Below are 20,147 nucleotides of genomic sequence, written 5' to 3'. Positions count from 1 at the left end.
ACCCGAAAACGGATAGGTCTGATTTAAACCCGTTGAAATCTCCAGAATTCGGCAATTTGTTTCAATTACAAATCCTCACATTGCTTTTTTTTAATCAGAGGTTCCACCTTGCTGATGCTTTCCTTAAGGTCTCTCCGAATATTTGCAGTGTGTGATTGTCCAGTAATTTCATTCTAGAAACCACACACAGCGGAAATCGTTAAAAGTCGATGTTCCGAGGTTATTTATTAGCCCCAAATATTCTTATTGTTTATACATGAGCTGTGCTTGCTTTTGTTGGCACTTGCCCCAGCAGCATTCACAGGAAGAACCGGCCAAGATAGAAATCTCATAGACACCGATTCCTCAGGTTATAATTAAGCCTTCAAATGTACAGTGGAGAGACCAAAACAAATTGCACTCGCGCAGTTTCACAGATAATTTTGATACCGTCAATCACAGAGTCTGGTAAGGCAGTTGTTCAAATAGATTTGAAAAAAAGCACTTACCAGCCTTCTGAAGAAATCTCGGCATCCTATTCGTAGACGCCAAAATGTGAAGGTAAACTTCTGTTGTTGCAATGTTGAGGTAGAATGAAGGAGTCTGGAACCGTTGTTAGCCAAGAGCACTGAAGAGTTTATTGATCACAGTACAGACAATAACGGCCGGGGAGATCACTTAGTTTCACACATGCCCAGTGCTTCACCAGCGATCTCTCTGAACCAAAAGACACAAAACATCTAACCAACACGAGGAGAGGCGGGCTTCCAGAAAGCCCGCGTATAATCAATTAGCCGATGCAAGACAATGATCTGCTTGTCTCAAAGAGATGCTGCCAGGTCAACCCTCGGACATAGGAGACGCGTTTGACCTGTGACCTCAACCCACAGAGAAGTCTCTGACTGACTACAAGCAGATGTTTGCAGTATCACAGACTCTAAGGAACCATAAAAGACTCTATAAACAGATCAGATGAAAATATTCTCTTACAATAAGGGCTATTTTGCACAATAGGTGTGCCTTGAGATTTTTACTTGTTCTTTGGTGTGCCTTGGGCACAAAAAGTTTGGGAACCACTGGACTACACAGCTGAGGACACTGAATCACAATTGTTGTCGCTTATGGCTCGGGGTCATCCACACCCCGAGAATTATGTGTTCCAGGTGTCCCACAACAATAACTATCTGTGACCGAGAGTTGCCCGGTCATAAACCAACAAAATGCTTGGTCATCCCCTCCTTAAAGAGCAACTTGCAGGTTTTTTTTTTACTACATTTATGCTTAACCTTGCCTGAAAATTAAAAAAGTGAATGCGGGATTTGATATGTTTTACAAGACATAAGGGCAGGAATTCAGAGGGAAAGGAGCCGTTTTGAACTCTGCTACTAAAAACTGCTTTTTTTTAACGTCAAACGCGTCATATTACGTCACATGGGGGAGCAACTTTCTCGGACTCCTTCTCTGCCCAATCTGCGGTAGTAGTTTGTAGCTGGTTTGAGCGGTTGTGATTTAGTGAGCTGGTATTTTTTCGGTAATTTTACATTGCATTTCACCATTTTTAATCATGGTGAGCTTGTGTTTGTGCAGGTTGCACAAACTTGAGCGTGTCAGTGTCAGGACATCGAGTCCACAGTTTCCCTAACAGGAAAAGGACCGGAGCTAGCGTTCGTTCCTGGGTGCGTTGTGCGAGGTGCATCCACCTCCCTGCAGCACATACTCTCCACAGCTGAAGCCTATCAAACAAAACGTTTATCAGGAAACTGTATTACATCTCTCTCTCCCCTTCGCTCCTCTCTCTCTCCCCTACCTGCATTAGGTAACGCGAGATACGGCTGATACTTGCGCATTTGTTTCTGTTATGGATCAGTATTAACAGTCCTGCCAGTAACGTTACTATATTATCAATACTACTTTAGTTATAGCCTGATATATGATAGCTAACTTTACCATGTTGTGATTTGACCGAATTAGCTAACAGCTCAGGCCCGGTTCCAGAACAAAATGACTCAGGGTGCATCTGAGATTAGAGAGGGTGCAGTGGTAAAGTGCTATTTGGGAGTGGACCTAACACCCTCTAGGGCAGGGGTGCCCAATACGTCGATCGCAAAGGTAGTGTGGGTAGATCGCATGGCATTGAAAAAAAAAAAGGGAATTTTTTTTTTTTTAAGTTAGCCTATCATCCATCCTTACTATGGCATTTGCCACTTGATTGACGTACAGGTAAACCAGTCTGAGTTGTATTGTGCCATACGGGTTCATGCAGTTATGCGCCGCATTTGCACTTCAGATGAGGAGGGGCCTCACCACTATTATGCGCTTATGCGACGCAATTAGTGTAAGCGCGCCACAGTTTATCCGCCGTTTAGTCCACTAGCACCCCCCGCGCGCTCACGACAAAGATTGGGCAGGGGCGGCCCTGTAGTTAGATCTTTTGGGCTTGGTCATTTTAAAAGTAGCTTCCAAGCTGAAAAAGTGTGGGCACCCCTGCTCTAGGGGGTCCTCACCTCCTCTAGGGGGGTTCGGGGGCATGCTCCCCCGGGAAGATTTTTTTTTAAATATTGAAGTTAAAAGCATCAATGTGGTGCACTTTGAGAGAAAAATTAAGAGATCTATGGATACACCTCAACACCCAACTGTAAACAGATTTACTATTTATTTATGGATATTTTACAAGTCACTCCCCTTTTAAGACCAAAATGTCTACATGCATAGCAGAAGATGGCATCTTTTTTACAGGAATATTCCAGCCAATCTCTGTTTTGAAACCATGAGCTGCAAAATGAGCGCCTTACCCCACTGTACAGGCGAGTTGGGTACTTTTTTTAATATACCTGGGCAGGCTCTATTTTGCCGAGGTCCTCTGGCACTTTCGGGCCGCCGAGGGGTGGCGGTGTTTGGGGCAACGAAGACGGCTGCGGCTGCTCCGCCTCCGCCTCCGTGGGCGAGGCGGGCAAAGCCGGAGAGTCGGGCGGGAGGACGTTAGTGTCCACGACAGTGGCCGCGGGTAACATAATGTCCCCATGATCTGAACTGTTATTACCTGCAGTAGATGCAGTGTTACTGCTGGCGATAAGGGCTGGTTGTTTTAACCATTTTCTGATGTCGATCATTGACTGCTGTGTAAGCACCTTGCAAATGATGAACGCGCAGCGGCACATGTCACGCGCACCTGACATAATAACTTACCGTTTAAATTGACCAAATAAATGCAGCAGACAATGTTATTCAACCACAATTACAATTTATTTTATTTAAACTATATTTTTCTTCTTCTTCTTCTTCTTCTTATTACTACTATTATTATTATTGTTATTATTTTTAATATTTTTAACTTTTAATGCATTTTTCACTTTTTTTTTTTTTTCCACTTTTAATTCAAATGAGGGTGCATGACGACTCAACTGAGGGTGTAATGCACCCTTATGCTGTCTGTAGCTAACACTGGTAACTCACCAAGACAGCTGCTCTGTTCTCCACTGGTTCTCCTCACACCAAAGCTCCATTTCTCACCGATGGCCGTTATTTCTTCTAATCCTTGGCTGCTCCTGGTCTCTTGGACGCCTAGCAGGCTCATAATTATAATCATATGCATTCGAATATATATTTTCAACCTCTTCTGTGCAGTGGCGACAGCCCCACCTAGTGTCAGCAGAAAGTATTACAATAATGATTACAACAATCACCAACTACATTTGTCCAAGGGCCAAAATGTATCCAATAGACACTATCGCGGGCCGGGGGGGGTGGGTACAGGTACTGCATAAAGCTTAGCAGACTCTTCACGCTAACGAAGGATCACTTCTAGGCAGGTTTGGGAGGGTTACTTTGTAAATGTAATCAGTTACTGATTACTGAATACATGCTCTGAAAGTAATCAGAATACAGTTAGTTACGTGTCTTAAAAAAGTAACGTGTTACTTTTAGAATACTTTTGGAATACTTTCTTTTTCCATAACAGATGGGTATGTTTTGGTGAGCAGGAGACACTTGTTTTACTGTTTTAATGGCTTATCAAGAACTCAAACACAACATCTTGGTGTCATTCTGGACAGCTCCCTCTCATCTGCACCACACATAAAAAATATCACCCTTTGTACTGTCTTAAAACCTTTCCTTAGAATATGTTATGAATTGTAAGGTGTCCTTGGGTGCTTTGAAAGGCGCCCCTAAATAGAATGAATTATCATTATTATTTATTATTATTATCTGAAACGATGTAATAACTTTTAAAACTTGTTCCAGTCACTTGCCCCATGCATTCAGCAGCAGCAGGCCATTCACTTTGATTTGATCCCGTTATAAATGTCATCATTTCGACAATAAAGAAATGCTACATCAACGTTATCTTGCATATTTTATCTAACCATCTCTGTTTCTAACTTTCAATATATTTTAAAATAGATCTCTCTCTCTAATCTGCGTGCGGGGGCGGGGCCTCACAGACACGCTGCATCTCTCTCTCGCTCAACAGACATACTGCAGCGCAGTGCAGTGTGCACACAGTTCTGACGGTAATGAATATTACATTTTGTGAGGAAACTTTTCCACCAATAATTCCAATAAGTATTCCAAAATGTATTCACTTCAGGTTTACGAAAGTAACTGTAATCAGATTACTCGTTTTTCAAATGTAACGCCAGCTGAATACAGTTAGCCTACTTAATTTTTGTATTCTGATTACCGTTACAACCTTACAACCCAACCCTGCTTCTAGGCTACTGTCCCGCAGCTCCTGCCTCTCTGTTGGACTCTGTCGCAGCGGGGCTGCTGCTGTGGTGCGGAGCGCACAAAGCAGACTCTTCACAACGAAGGATCACTTCTTCTTCTTCAAGGAAGGGAAGGTTTCGCAGTACGCAGTCTACTGTCCCGCAGCTGCTGCCTCTCTGTTGGACTCCGGTACTGCACCTTACTCACGAGACGTTGTAAAAAAAAAATGGGTGGGGGGCGAACGCAGTAACCACTCCGCCAACGCCACAGTCACCCCCGTCGTGCGGGCCGGATGAGAATGTCTGGCGGGCCGGATGTGGCCCGCGGGCCGCCAGTTGGTGGTCACTGGTCTACAGTGTGTGCCTATTGAGCTGTTTAGAGCCATGTGGGACAAAACCCGATCCTGCCCCTCCCTCTCACTGTCTAAGTGAACGGTGACTGTAAAAACTACACTGCGCATGCTCAGAGTATTTTCCTATTTAATGTGTGTGGCAAAAAAGAATGACCATAGGGGCATAGAGCTGCCATCCCCACCATACGTCATCTCACATCATTCAGAGCTGATTGGCTGTAAGTACGTGTGCCGCGAAAAGTGTGGTGTGTGAAGAGGAGGAGAGAGACACGTCCTAAAACCAGGAAGTAAGCTGTGCATGGCTTCCCTCCACAAAAAAGCAATGAGATTTCTCCATAGGATTTTAGAAAATAGCTCCAAATAAGATCTGTGGGAAACGTACCTGTTAGATAAATGCACGTTTTGTTCAGCCGGATAATATCCTACTTTTATCATTTTCGAATCATAAATCTATTGATTAGATTTATGACAGACTTTTGAAACTACAAGAAGATAGGGAGGACTTTTACAAAAAAGTTATAGAGATTTTTGTCCAGAAGGATAGGCAAATTAACTTAATCTTCAAGTCAAGGTAAGACCACCATTTTATTGAAAATGGGATCTTACTAAGAGAGAACAATTCAATTTGTAAATGATAAAATTAAATGTTTTGGGTATCCTTCTGTTGAACTGTCTGTTAAAATTAATTGAAGCATCAGAAAAAAAAGGTTTTGAAAATAATATTATATTTTGATTTAGGTCAAACCTGAAGAGTCAGTGCCCGTGCCTCGCCGGCCATGAACCTCTCTGCAGAAGCTTATATATAGACATCTAAGTTTTTTGTGCCCCACCACTTTTGCACATAAATAAACGCCACTGTATATGTGTGCCTGTGATTATTTTACCGTCCTGTACAGATGAGACTTTGTAATCAGATGTAGCCTATGTATATGTGTGTCTGTGGTTTTATACTGAATGTAAAGTAACTGGAAATACCTGTGTGTGTGTGTGTGTGTGTGTGTGTGTGTGTGTGTGTGTGTGTGTGTGTGTGTGTGTGTGTGTGTGTGTGTGTGTGTGTGTGTGTGTGTGTGTCCAACCTCTCAAACTTTCTTTTTATGTGTGCATTGTTATTTGTGCTTGAGCAACATTTTACTTGAACTTTATTTCAATGAAATTAGTTGTAATTATTGTCCTACATTTTAATTTGTTTTACAGAGATGTTTCACAGCTGCCTGGGCCTAGTGGCCCACAGGCGGCGTTTATCCAGCAGCCAGAACATCCATCTGTGCCTGCCCCCAGGTCAAGATCTACCGTGGCTCAAGGGCCTTCACCAGAGCCATCACCACCAAGGACCAGCAGACCAGCATCACTACAGCTGCCTCCACCTCCATCTGCGGCTGCCACCAGGTCAAGATACACCTCAGCACAAAGGCTCCACCACAGCCATCACCTTCAACCCAGCCAGCAAGGAGGTCTCGTGGAGGTCTCGTATAGCACTTGTACCCCCCCACCTACACAGTAGCCCATGCACCATCACCCCCCATCTTCACAGCAGCCAGACCCACTGTCTTGGAAGACAGACAAAGACCTTGACACTGTCTTGACATTTATAATGAATAGTTGGTTGAAAGTTCTGATGTTCAATATTGTAAATAGTGAGATTTTCCAGTTTCTTATATTTATATAAATAGTTGGTTGAAAAAAACATATTTATAATAAATAGTTGGTTGAAAAAAAAAGTTTGAATGCTCAATTTGTATTTGTACACATCACATGAACCTTAGTATGTAATATGAAGTAATTATTCAGTCCTAATGTATCTCAGTCCCTGCTGTGGTGAAAGTAGAGTGATAAACACCTGTTTTACTCAAAATTCGAATTTAATTTTTTTAATTTTAGACATGAATAACATTTAAATACAGTGTAATTCAAATATTTCCCTGCTTTTGTGATCCTAAGACTTTGGTAACCAAATCTAAAACACCAAAACAATTTGATCACATGAGTAAATTTGTGTTTTCACAAGAGTTATCAAGATTTTCCGAAAATCGGATTTGTCAAATTTTAAGCTTTTGCTACTTATCTCATCAAACAGTGCTCTAAGGTGTGTAATTCGCATATATAGCAATACCAAAGATTGTCCTGAACATTTTGATATGTAACACATGGGGTGCCATGTTAGAAGAAATACATTTTAAAAGGTGATTTAAGAAAACATTTGAAAATCGAGAAAATACCCTTAGACTCCAGAGGGTTAAGGGAGATAGCGGCTGCTCAAGGTTGGTCATCTGCATCAGAGGGCAAAAGGTAAACATGTATACAGAATTATTCCCTGACAGCCCCTACTCATGTTGTCTAGCTGTCTGTACTGAGGACCCTCCATAAAGACAGAACCACCACAGGCCAAAGTAAGGTTGGAGATCGATGCATCAGTAAGCCTGTGGTGTCAGGACAGTCCTTGATGAATGCTGAAGGGAAACAGAGAGAAAGACATTTAACTCAGAAGCAATCCTTTTGCTGTTATGTGTTACGTTGACTTTATTCGAACATTTAACGTAACAAGGTTTGTGCACTGAAACATCGTATTTGGTGTTATCGACTGGGCTGTCATAAACCTAATTTGAAGAAATATGTCTGATTTATTTCAAGATTATAACATTTGTAATTTCAGACCACTCAAGGAATTTTGAAAACAGTTTTTTTTTTATGGCTTTTGGCTGAAATGAAGATTTCCTAATTATCTTCATAGTAAACTTTAAAGCAGGGGTGTCCACATGTTTCCTCACTGAGGTCCTCATACAGAAACAAATACGAAGGGCTGGGTATATTGCCTCATACTTTAAGTTATAAGTTAGCTAAATCAATTAAATGTAGGTAAATTATGCTTGATACATGAATATATTTTAATAAAATCTAAAATCTGGTTTCACTTATTTATTATTTTAACTACAATATAAGACAAGCACAAGTTTAAGGTGAGGTCCATATATTCCATTATACTTTTAGAATTTGTTGTGGGCCAACAAAAAATGGACAACGGGCTGCAATTTGCCCCCAGGCCGTAGTTTGGACACCCATGCTCTAAAGCCTGCATTGTGTGAGAGTTTTACGGTAGTTTCAGACACGCCCACCGGCAAGCTTCAACGCACGCCGCCGTGTGGACGCTGTGTTACGGCCCGTCCACACAGCGGCGTGCGTTTTCGCTTGCCGGCGGGCATGTCTGAAGCTAGACCAACAACCAATCACCTGAATCTCCCGCCCCGGACACACAAGCAGCGGTTTGATTGGCTAGAGCTTGCACTGGCATATGATTCGCTTGGCTGACGCTTCCGCCGAAGCTTCAAAAGTTGAACATTGCACAACTTTTGCAGCGAGCAAAGCTATGCTTCGCTCCCACAATGCAGTTCGGCGAAGCGTGACGTCACCCCATTCAAAGTGAATGGGCTGAAGCGTTGAAGCTTTAACGCACGCCGCTGTGTGGACGGGCCGTTACAGCTGTCAAAAGACGAGAGCAGTGCTACGTCCCTGCATGGCAAAATAAAGGCCCCACCCAATTTCCAGGGATAACAAATAATACCTCCATCGTAAATAAAGTTTCATCATGTCTGAAAGCTGCCGTGCAGAGTATTGCATGTTAAACAACAAACATTATCTTTAACTTAGAAAAAAGGACAGTAAAAGGAGAGATTTGTGTTTTCAGGCCATACAAAGAGAGGACTTACACTGTAAACCAGGGGTGGGGAACCTTTTTCCTCTCAAGGGCCATTTCAATGTTTTCAACATCCTCCGAGGGCTGTACAAATTATTGACCTCTGCTTAAAAATACTAAAATCACAGCCCATTCATTTAGCCTTTCTTTCATGCTGTGCAAAGAAAACGCAACCTCTTAATCCAGATATCTCACCATGACTCGCGCATGCATGTGCACGGTGTGGCATGACCACCAAAACAGAAAGATATGGACACAAGATGTGTGCAAATTAGTTTCCTATCCATGTGAACTTGATTTAAGTGTGGGGGGGGGGGACCTAACCTCCTCTGGGGGGGTCCGGGGGCATGCTCCCCCGGGAAGATTTGTTTTTAAATATTGAAGTTAAAAGCATCAATCTGGTGCACATTGAGAGCAACATTAGATCTATGGATACATCTCTCAACACCCATATGAAACACGACGCTGAAGTTGGCTTCCGATTCAGAGCATCCGATTCGGCAGTTAAGGGGAAAGTTAAGGGACATTTAATTTACAGCGCTGAGCGAACAATCCTCCGTCTTTGAACCTCTTAAATCGCTGCATAGCCGATTTATTTGGACTGGATTATCCCAGAGAGTCTAAAGATTCTTTATAACCCAGTTTGAGATTTGTGAAACCTTTATTCTATTTGTGAAAATACAAACAAGGGAGATTTCAGTGCTTTTTTCGCATCCTGACCACATTAGACCAGGTCCTGATCTGAAACCACTAGACCTAGACTCATCAAATCTGGACTGGATTATCCCAGAGGGTCTAAAGCAGGGGTTCTCAAAGTGCGGCCCGCGGGCCAATGGCGGCCCTCGGAAATGTTTCTGGCGGCCCGCGATAGTTAATGTGACACGCTGAAATGCATGCGTTATATTTGAATCCTCCATGGTTGTATCTAGTAAGAATTAGAATGAGTAGCTTTCCAGCGGTATCTCCTGTGAGACTGTAACCAGGGCACAGCAGCCAATATGGCCGCTCAAAGCAGCTTGACTTTACACTGTGTGGGATTGGTGGATTTGTGTGTCCGTCAAGGAAATCTCGGCCGGCAGCCATCATGGTCTGAAATGACCAATGGACATCGAGAAATCACTAAGGACCTACCCACCAAGTAAACAAAACATAAACCACGTGTCTCCCATCAGTTTACATCTGTGAGGAGAGAGAGAGACAGATAAAATGGCTAAAAAAAACTTTACAATTGCCGACTTCGCCAGAGATTTTTTTCGCTAGCAGCAGTGAAGATAGAGCCTCAGAACCTGAATTATTCGACTCTTCTGAAGAAGAAGAAGAAGAAGAAGAAGAAGAAGAAGAAGAAGAAGAAGAAGAAGAAGAAGAAGAAGAAGAAGAAGAAGAAGAAGAAGAATACAAAGACAACAACAAGGATCCATTTGGACATGGGTAAGTGTAAATATTACAGTAATAGTGTACTGGCAATGTGTGGGGAATACCGCGAAAATGAACAATAGGTTTATTGATATATATTTTTATCGATAGTCATGAACTTTTTATTGGAACAAAATAGACTCTCCATTACAGTGGCGAGCCGTGACTTTTCTACCTAGGCCCTCTGACCCCACCCCCCTCTTCCCTCGAAAAAAAAAAAAGAAAACGTTTTTACGTCACAGCCTATAGTATACTTCAGCGGAATATCAAAACAGCGGCCCGGGGTGCAAAACGCATCAATGACAGCGACCCTCTACCACACAAAACAACACCATTTATATAAACACCTATCATGACAGGACACCCACAGCCAAGTAACAATTACAAATGAATTAAGTCGGCACGGCGGCCCACATTGAAAATCACTTTGACTTACCTTTGATGATCAAATCACCTAAACACAATGTCCATCCTCCTGTCTTTTTGGATGAAGAACTTGATGGCGTCGTCATGCAGCTGATCCTTTGCTTTTAAAGCAATTCCTTCTCGATCGAAATTAAGACCAAGTCTGACAGTCGGACTTGCCCAGTCGTGGACCTCGAGTAGCTTTTTATGCGCTTCAGCGCAGAGAAGGACCTCTCCACAGAGGCAGTGGACACAGGTATTGTCAGGATGATGCATGAGAGGGTGTACACCTGTTTCATGCTTTCACTCAGTCCTTTTTTGAGGAGAAACTGATGAATGTCGGCTGGGCTTTTCCCCAAAATGTCAGACATGCCGTCAATCACGGCGAGTTCCGTGTGCAGTCGAGGCTGGTCGAAATATCCGCCATAGCTCTCCATCAAACTGTTCAAGGCAGCAGTTGGGAAATAGTTACAGTAATGCCCGAACTGTTGCGGGTCCAGAAGGGCCAGGAATTCCAGCTTTTTGTGGTCACTGAAGCGGTTGGAAATCTGGGTTAGCAGGCTGTCAATTACGCTGCAGTGGAGCTCCCTGTACCGTGCACGAACGTCTCCTTGAGCTCCACGGCCGCGCGGAGGACCAACCAAAGCCTGGGTTCATCGTAGACGCTGTCAAAGTTCCCCTTCTCCTGTTCAATTTGTCGCTGTAGCTGATCCACTCTGGCCAGGCAGAACTGCATATCAAAACCTTTGTTCTGAAGTATTTCAAAAACAACATCCGAGTAGGAGAAGATAGCGTGGAAGGTTTTCAACCAAAAGCTGAAATCGAAGCTGGTAAGGAGGGTGATGTATCCATCAGAGCAATGAACAGTTTCGTCATCAAACTCTGTGTGATGGTCTACGATGTGCTCGAACACCTACGAGAGTAATGCTTAGTTTAGAAAAAACAACTTATAGACCTCCAGTAAACACTAAGATTAGCTTTTCATTTAATGTAATACTAGCATAGTTCTTTACCTTCATGTTTTTATGAGTGGGTAGTTTCCAACACTAAATCATTTCTTTATTATTGTTAATATTTCCATTACGTTCATTGTTATTATTATCTTACCTCTCTCAATTCCCTGGTCTTCTCTGCCACTGTGCACACCAAGCGAGAATGAAAGCACCAGCGAGTAGGAGCTGCCCGTGGAAGCCTATGCTGGCAAATATCATCCAGTAGCTTGGTGCGCTTTGCTGAGCGGCTGAAAAAGGTGGCCAAGCCAGAGAGGTGGGAGAAGAAGACCTTACACTCTCTTATCTTGGAAGCTCCCTTTGACAAGACGAGATTTAAGATGTGAGCATAGCAGTGAATGAAAAGGGCCTGTGGAATTGTTTCCTTAACTTTCGCTTGCACCCCATTCAATCCAGAGGCCATAACAGCTGCTCCATCGTAGCACTGCGCGACCACTTTGTCAATACAGCCACTCTCCCTCAGGAACTCCAGCAGCCGTGTAGCTATGGCCTCTGCTCGTTTGTCCTCTGTCACATCTTCGTACTTGAAGAAACGCTCTTTTATCCCATCGTCAGTGACATATCGAAGCACATATGACATCTGCGCCACGTTGCTAATGTCTGTCGTTTCATCCAACATGACCGCAACAAAAGGTGCCTTCCTCAGCTCCTCTTTCATGCTATCCGTCATTACACTAGCGACAGCGCTGATCAGGTCATTCTGAATCCTTGAAGATGTGCCGGTAAATACTGTTGATGTGGCGAGGTGTGTGTGCAGGTCGCTGTCATATTCTGCCACTAAATCCAGCAACTCTATGTAATTCCCCTTGTTTGATGAAGTTACACTCTCATCGTGACCTCGGAACGGCAACTCCTGCTTGCCCAAGTACACCACACAATTTATCAGGCGTTTCAAAATTCCTCGGTTCCTCTTCACCTTTTCATTATGAAGGATGACACCCCGGCGTTGTTGCTCATCCAGCTGGAGCTCTATCCTGGTGTCCCCAAATGTTTTAAGCCGAATAGTAGCTCTGAGGTGACCTGAAGCATTCTGATGGCGATGTGCTGATTTGGATAAACTTCCTAAATCAGAATATCCATCTCTGGCCCATGACCCACTGTCCGCTCCAAAAAGCAAGCAATCCCAGCAGTACAGCTTTTGTTCCCTGGTTGATCCGGTCATCCAGTTGTATCTGGCGTAATTCCCGATATTAAAATGCCTCTCGAACCGTTTGGTTTTTTGAACCAAATTAAGCTGTGGTGTTGGTCGCCCTTTGGTAATTAACTCCAATTTATCCGTGTAACTCATTCTTGAAAAAGACTCGGTTAGTAGTTTCGCAACGATGTCATCACTATCACTAACGTGAGCCATCGTGAATGAACGTATGCTAATTCCGCCTAGCTTGACCCGTTGATATATCACATGCATAAACTTGGCAGCGCAGCGGGCGGAACTTGTCATAAAGTCCGCGATAATAAAGCCCTCCCATTTAGAGGGAAGATATGATTGGTCAATTGTACTGTCACTTGACATTACTCTCTCGTTGTTTTACTATAGCGGGCCCTCTGTGAATCGCATAGAGGGCCAGACGAGCTTTTTTCATGTAACCCTTCACATTCAAACAGAAACTGAACAGGCAGATTCGAAGGATTTATTTCTTTGGAAATTTATTTTAAATACAATTAAATCAAGTTTTTTTCGGTAAAAATATAACACAAATAATATTTAAAAAATATATATTTAAAAAAAATAATATTTTTTAAAAATGTTTTTAAATATTATTTTTTAGAATATCTTAGGCCCTCACAGAGGGCCTAGAGGGCCCTGACGGCTCGCCACTGCTCCATTAGCAAACGTTTACTCTGTGTTAACGTTATTTTGGTGTGTAAAAGTGAGATTACATGTGTAGAGGATTAAATTAATCATTTATTCGTCCCACAACGGAGACATTTACAGTGACATGTTTTTGCCATCGATTATTTTATCATACTGTTCTGTACAGATGAGACTTTGTCATAGATTTATTTATATGTGTGCCTGTTATTATGTTACCGTCCTGTAAAGATGAGACTTTGTAATCAGATGTGTGTGTGTGTGTGTGTGTGTGTGTGTGTGTGTGTGTGTTGTGTGTGTGTGTGTGTGGTGTGTGTGTGTGTGTGTGTGTGTGTGTGTGTGTGTGTGTGTGTGGTGTGTGTGTGTGTGTGTGTGTGTGTGTGTGTGTGTGTGTGTGTGTGTGTGTGTGTGTGTGTGTGTGTGTGTGTGTGTGTGTGTGTGTGTGGTGTGTTGTGTGTGTGTGTGTGTGTGTGTGTGTGTGTGTGTGTGTGTGTCAGAGATGTTCACAAGTCTTTTTTTTGCAGTCCAAGTCAAGTCTCAAGTCTTTGGTCACGAGTCCAAGTCAAGTCTCAAGTCTTTGTGGGGTGAGACTTGATCAAGTCTCAAGTCTTTGGTCACGAGTCCAAGTCAAGTCTCAAGTCTCTAAAAAATAAAGTCTCATGTCTCTTCTGGTTGTAATAAGCCTTCTATTGTCTGCTGCTATCCAGTCTGTTAAGAATACTGCACAGCTATATCTAAGAAATTCAAAGCATTTACTGTATTATTATCACTCCTATATCTATTAGCATACAGTATCAGTACTGATTAGTTGTTTGTTATATGATCACTTTAAACAGGCTATTGCAATGCAATATGAGGAAAAACATCACAGTTTAGCTAAATGCAAACAACTTATAAGCAAAACACTTCAGAATCAGAAATCAGTATCACAAATACTTTATTAATCCCCCGCAGGGAAACTGTGTTAAAAGTACTTAAAAGTAAACATTTGTTCTTTGCCATTTGCAACTAAAAAACTATTGCTGCAATATTATCTGAAATATACTGAACTGGTGATATTAAAACATGACTTGTTCCAAAAGAGATATCTACCATTAACACCATTTACCTGCCAAATGCTGGTAAATCATGCAAGTGGCTGGTACTGTATGTTGCACGCACCAGCCACAAATAACAATGGCAATCTATTGAGTGGCTGGTAACATTTCAACATTCACTAGGCTAGCCATTTGGCCAGTGGACAAAAATGTTAAAATTTGACCTCTGCAACCGTATTGTTTAATTACACTGGGTCTCTAATTACATCTTTTAAGTCTACTATAAATAAACATATTCCTCTATCCTCTCACTCAAACCCAGTGTAATGGTAACCTGATAAACCTGTAACATTAACGTTACGTGGTCAACAATAAACCTGTAACCTGCCTATAAACCGACAGATGTATTTATGCATGTAACTATGTATTTTTCTACGTTTAACGTTAGCCAGTAGATGGTGGCAGCGGAACGTAATGATTAACGTTACCGACCTTTTTAATGTCATGTCAAGAGTTGGATGTCAACGCCACTCAACGCAAACAAGTGTGACAAGCAAACATTCACTCATCTTTTCAAATATTCAGTTACAAAGCTAGTAGCAAGCTAAGTTAACATTACATAGCTGATGCTGAGCTAAACATGTTTGCTAACCGTCCATATGCGTTAATGTGACTGACCTCTCCGGGTGAGTTTTCAAGTGCCTGATGAAATTTGACGTTGTTGCACCAGCATCCTTGATTTTAATATTGCAGACTTTGCAGTGTGCGCTCCTTTTGTTGGTGCCGCCGGCGTTTTGTTCGAAGTTTTTATAGTTGAACCTAATTACAAGCGGTACAGCTGCAGGTGTGCCGCCGGTCGCCATGGTGTTACCATGATGTTAATGTTAATGTTAAAGGTGGGGTAGGTAAGTTTGAGAAACCGGCTCGAGATACACTTTTTGTTATATTCCATGGAATGCTCTTAACATCCCGATAGCCGGCCCGGCTAAAATAACTGGATGGCCTACCTGCCTGTCAGCCTTCCATCGGGGCACAAACTTATCTCGTGCCCTCATTGGTCATGTGCTCGTTCGTGTGTGTTGGAGTAGGGGCTCTGTGAGGAAGTGGCAGATTTTCTCCGGTTGTGTATTTTCAAATTCTAGCGATCTCGAGCCGGTTTCTCAAAATTACCTACCCCACCTTTTAATACGCCAAAAATAGAAAACACAATGATTGTTCACGAGTCCCAACACACGAGTCCAAGTCGAGTCCGAAGTCTTTTGAGCAGGAGTCCAAGTCAAGTCTGAAGTCTCTGTGTGTGCGACTTAAGTGCGACTCGAGTCCGAGTCACAAACTCGAGTCCCCATCTCTGGTGTGTGTGTGTGTGTGTGTGTGTGTGTGTGTGTGTGTGTGTGTGTGTGTGTGTGTGTGTGTGTGTGTGAGATCGAGAGAGACTCCTTCTGCAACCTCCCAAACTTTATTTGTATGTGTGCATTGTTATTTGTGCTTGAGCAACATTTTACTTGAACTTTATTTCAATGAAATTAGTTGTAATTATTGTCCTACACAGGCGGCGTTTAACCAGCAGCCACAACATCCATCTGTGCCGGCCCCCAGGTCAAGATCTACTGTGGCTCAAGGGCCTTCACCAGAGCCATCACCACCAAGGACCAGCAGACCAGCATCACTACAGCTGCCTCCACCTCCATCTGCGGCTGCCACCAGGTCAAGATACACCTCAGCACAAAGGCTCCACCACAGCCATCACCTTCAACCCAGCCAGCAAGGAGGTCTCGTATAGCACTTGTACACCCCACCTACACAGCAGCCCATGCACCATCACCCCCATCTTCACAGCAGCCAGACCCACTGTCTTGGAAGACAGACAAAGACCTTGACACTGTCTTGACATTTATAATGAATAGTTGGTTGAAAGTTCTGATGTTCAATATTGTAAATAGTGAGATTTTCCAGTTTCTTATATTTATATAAATAGTTGGTTGAAAAAAACATATTTATAGTAAATTGTTGGTTGAAAAAAAAAGGTTGAATGCTCAATTTGTATTTGTACACATCACATGAACCTTGGTATGTAATATGAAGTCATTATTCAGTCCTGATGTATCTCAGTCCCTGCTGTGGTGAAAGTAGAGTGAAAAACAACTATTTTACTCAAAATTTGAATTTAATATTTTTCATTTTAGACATGAATAACACATTTATATACAGTGTAATTCAAATATTTCACTGCTTTAGTGATCCTAGGACTTTGGTAACCAAATCTAAAACACCAAAACAATTCGATCACATGAATACATTTGTGTTTTCACAAGAGTTTTGAAGATTTTCCAAAAATCGGATTTCACATTTTAAGCTTTTGAGCTATCAAACAGTGCTCTAAGGTGAGCAATATGCATATATAGCAAGACCAGAGATTGTCTTGAACATTTTGATATTTAACACATGGGGTGCCATGTTAGAAGAAATACATTTAATTGGTTAGTACAATAAAGAAACGATTTGTTTTCGAATTATTTTGTGTTCCGTTTTTTCTTGGGCGGCCCTCAATCCAATATTGGGTACCTAAATTGGCCCTCACTCATCAAAACTTTGAGAACCCCTGGTCTAAAGATTCTTTATAATCCAGTTTCAGATTTGTGAAACCTTTATTCTATTTGTGAAAATACAAAAAGTGAGATTTCAGTGCTTTTTTCACATGTAGACCACATTAGACCAGGTCCTGATCTAAAACCACTAGACCTAGACTCATCAAATCTGGACTGGATTATCCCACGGAGGCTAAAGATTCTTTATAACACAGTTTGAGATTTGTGAAAACTTAATTATATTTGTGAAAATACAAAAAGTGAGATTTCAGTGCTTTTTTCACATGTAGACCACATTAGACCAGGTCCTGATCTAAAACCACTAGACCTAGGGTTAGACCACTAGACCTAACCCTAGACTAGACTAGGAGGAGCATACACTTATTTTTATTTATTTATTCATTTGTTTAACAGGGACAGTGCACATTAATTAACATTCCTGTAAATGTGCCAGAGTTAGCCAAGAGGCTATTTTTCATCTGTTGTCCCTGGACAGATTTTATAAGTGAACCTAAAACAAATGTCATTTAAACAAGTAAATACAATCAAATTAAAACATGCAACATACATTACTGGAATACTTAAATAAATAAAAAGACAGAACAATAAAACAAAACAAAAGAACATGTTGTGACGACCCCTCCCCCCTTCTGCCTGTCTGTGCTCCCTGCCTTGCTGTCCTCTGGCAGGTACTGGGAGTGTCGTCCTGTTTGTGCCCGCCCATCTAGAGGCGGAGCCTCAAGAAGGCATAAACGCTTGCCCAGCTGGGAGGTTCACTGTCTGATTCTGATTCTGGCCTGCTGCAGCAACCTCAGCCTTCCACCTGTGTTTGTATTTTCACAAATAGAAAAAAGATTTCACAAATCTGAAACTGTGTTATAAAGAATCTTTAGACTCTCTGGGATAATCCAGTCCAGATTTGATGAGTGTAGGTCTAGTGGTTTCAGATCAGGACCTGGTCTAATGTGGTCAGGATGCGAAAAAAGCACTGAAATCTCCCTTGTTTGTATTTTCACAAATATAATAAAGGTTTCACAAATCTCAAACTGTGTTATAAAGAATCTTTAGACCCTCTGGGATAATCCAGTCTAAATTTGATGAGTCTAGGTCTAGTGGTTTTAGATCAGGACCTGGTCTAATGTGGTCTACATGTAAAAAAAGCACTGAAATCTCCCTTGTTTGTATTTTCACAAATAGAATTAAGGTTTCACAAATCTAAAACTGGGTTATAAAAAATCTTTAGACCCTCTGGGATAATCCAGTCCAGATTTGATGAGTGTAGGTCTAGTGTTTTCAGATCAGGACCTGGTCTAATGTGGTCAGGATGCGAAAAAAGCACTGAAATCTCCCTTGTTTGTATTTTCACAAATAGAATAAAGGTTTCACAAATCTCAAACTGTGTTATAAAGAATCTTTAGACCCTCTGGGATAATCCAGTCTAAATTTGATGAGTCTAGGTCTAGTGGTTTTAGATCAGGACCTGGTCTAATGTGGTCTACATGTAAAAAAAGCACTGAAATCTCCCTTGTTTGTATTTTCACAAATAGAATTAAGGTTTCACAAATCTAAAACTGTGTTATAAATAATCTTTAGACCCTCTGGGATAATCCAGTCCAGATTTGATGAGTCTAGGTCTAGTGGTTTTAGATCAGGACCTGGTCTAATGTGGTCAGGATGCGAAAAAAGCACTGAAATCTCCCTTGTTTGTATTTTCACAAATAGAATTAAGGTTTCACAAATCTAAAACTGGATTATAAAGAATCTTTAGACCCTCTGGGATAATCCAGTCCAGATTTGATGAGTGTAGGTCTAGTGGTTTCAGATCAGGACCTGGTCTAATGTGGTCAGGATGCGAAAAAAGCACTGAAATCTCTCTTGTTTGTATTTTCACAAATAGAATAAAGGTTTCACAAATCTCAAACTGTGTTATAAAGAATCTTTAGACCCTCTGGGATAATCCAGTCTAAATTTGATGAGTCTAGGTCTAGTGGTTTTAGATCAGGACGTGGTCTAATGTGGTCTACATGTAAAAAAAGCACTGAAATCTCCCTTGTTTGTATTTTCACAAATAGAATTAAGGTTTCACAAATCTAAAACTGTGTTATAAAGAATCTTTAGACCCTCTGGGATAATCCAGTCCAGATTTGATGAGTCTAGGTCTAGTGGTTTTAGATCAGGACCTGGTCTAATGTGGTCAGGATGCGAAAAAAGCACTGAAATCTCCCTTGTTTGTATTTTCACAAATAGAATTAAGGTTTCACAAATCTCAAACTGGGTTATAAAGAATCTTTAGACCCTCTGGGATAATCCAGTCCAGATTTGATGAGTCTAGGTCTCGTGGTTTTAGATCAGGACCTGGTATAATGTGGTTTACATGTAAAATAAAGCACTGAAATCTCCCTTGTTTGTATTTTCACAAATATAATAAAGGTTTCACAAATCTCAAACTGGGTTATAAAGAATCTTTAGACGCTCTGGGATAATCCAGTCCAAATAAATCGGCTATGCAGCGATTTAAGAGGTTCAAAGACGGAGGATTGTTCGCTCAGCGCTGTAAATTAAATGTCCCTTAACTTTCCCCTTAACTGCCGAATTGGATGCTCTGAATCGGAAGCCAACTTCAGCGTCGTATATGAAACAGAACTGTAAGCAGATTTTCTTTTTCTTTATGGATATTTTACAAATCACTCCCCTTTTAAACTGTATTCTTGTTTATTAATAAAAACCTTTTTTTACTGTCATATAGTATTTTTTTATACCCGTTTACTTTATTCTCTTATTTTTTTATAACTATAATGATTATATAAAGATGTGCCTTTAGCTCACTGGTTGTAGAAAAAGCTTCTTATATTCGTTAGCATAGCTAGCTAACCAGATGCTAATAACAACAAAGTTATTGGCTGTATGATCAGTATGACAGATGAATAGATCGCCACTGGGCTTTCAACTAAAGACACAGCCATGCAGAAACTGCAGCATGTGTACGGCTCCTTATGGGTACTGCAATTTGTGAAGTCCCGGAGCGGCGTTCTGATGCTCTCCGTCAGCTCTAAACCCCTGTCGGACAAGACATATACCATGTGATGACACGTTAGGCTCGTGTTGTGTTCAAGGACCCTGACCTTGGCCAGGAAAAACAGGTACTCACTTGTTTCATT

The 20,147-nt window shown here is 41.6% G+C and overlaps 1 protein-coding gene across 1 annotated transcript; it reads right to left on the bottom strand.

Moving 5' to 3' along the window:
• Window positions 1-7,372: 7,372 nt before the first annotated feature.
• On the bottom strand, window positions 7,373-12,725 carry LOC117562145 (zinc finger MYM-type protein 1-like). The gene is made up of 3 exons (XM_034239969.1): window positions 11,652-12,725; window positions 11,139-11,457; window positions 7,373-7,485 (listed from the first exon to the last, which is right to left on the bottom strand). The coding sequence occupies exons 1-3, from the start codon at window positions 12,714-12,716 to the stop codon at window positions 7,373-7,375; spliced, it is 1,497 nt and encodes a 498-aa protein (XP_034095860.1). The 5' UTR covers window positions 12,717-12,725.
• Window positions 12,726-20,147: the final 7,422 nt, after the last annotated feature.

This window comes from Gymnodraco acuticeps, unplaced genomic scaffold, assembly GCF_902827175.1.
Source record: "Gymnodraco acuticeps unplaced genomic scaffold, fGymAcu1.1, whole genome shotgun sequence".
Taxonomy (NCBI): Eukaryota; Metazoa; Chordata; class Actinopteri; order Perciformes; family Bathydraconidae; genus Gymnodraco; species Gymnodraco acuticeps.
The sequence above is the reverse complement of the archived record's forward strand: the minus strand, read 5'-3'. Positions and strand labels throughout refer to the sequence as shown.

Bases quoted from the DNA above. Each gene is read 5' to 3' on its own strand.
- LOC117562145 (XM_034239969.1), bottom strand. From the start codon at position 12,716: ATGACCGGATCAACCAGGGAACAAAAGCTGTACTGCTGGGATTGCTTG. The intron at 11,458-11,651 runs GTAAGATAATAA...TTACTCTCGTAG, and splicing joins AGACCAGGGAATTGAGAGAG to GTGTTCGAGCACATCGTAGA. The intron at 7,486-11,138 runs GTACAGGGAGCT...GTTTCCCTTCAG, and splicing joins CAAGGAGACGTTCGTGCACG to CATTCATCAAGGACTGTCCT.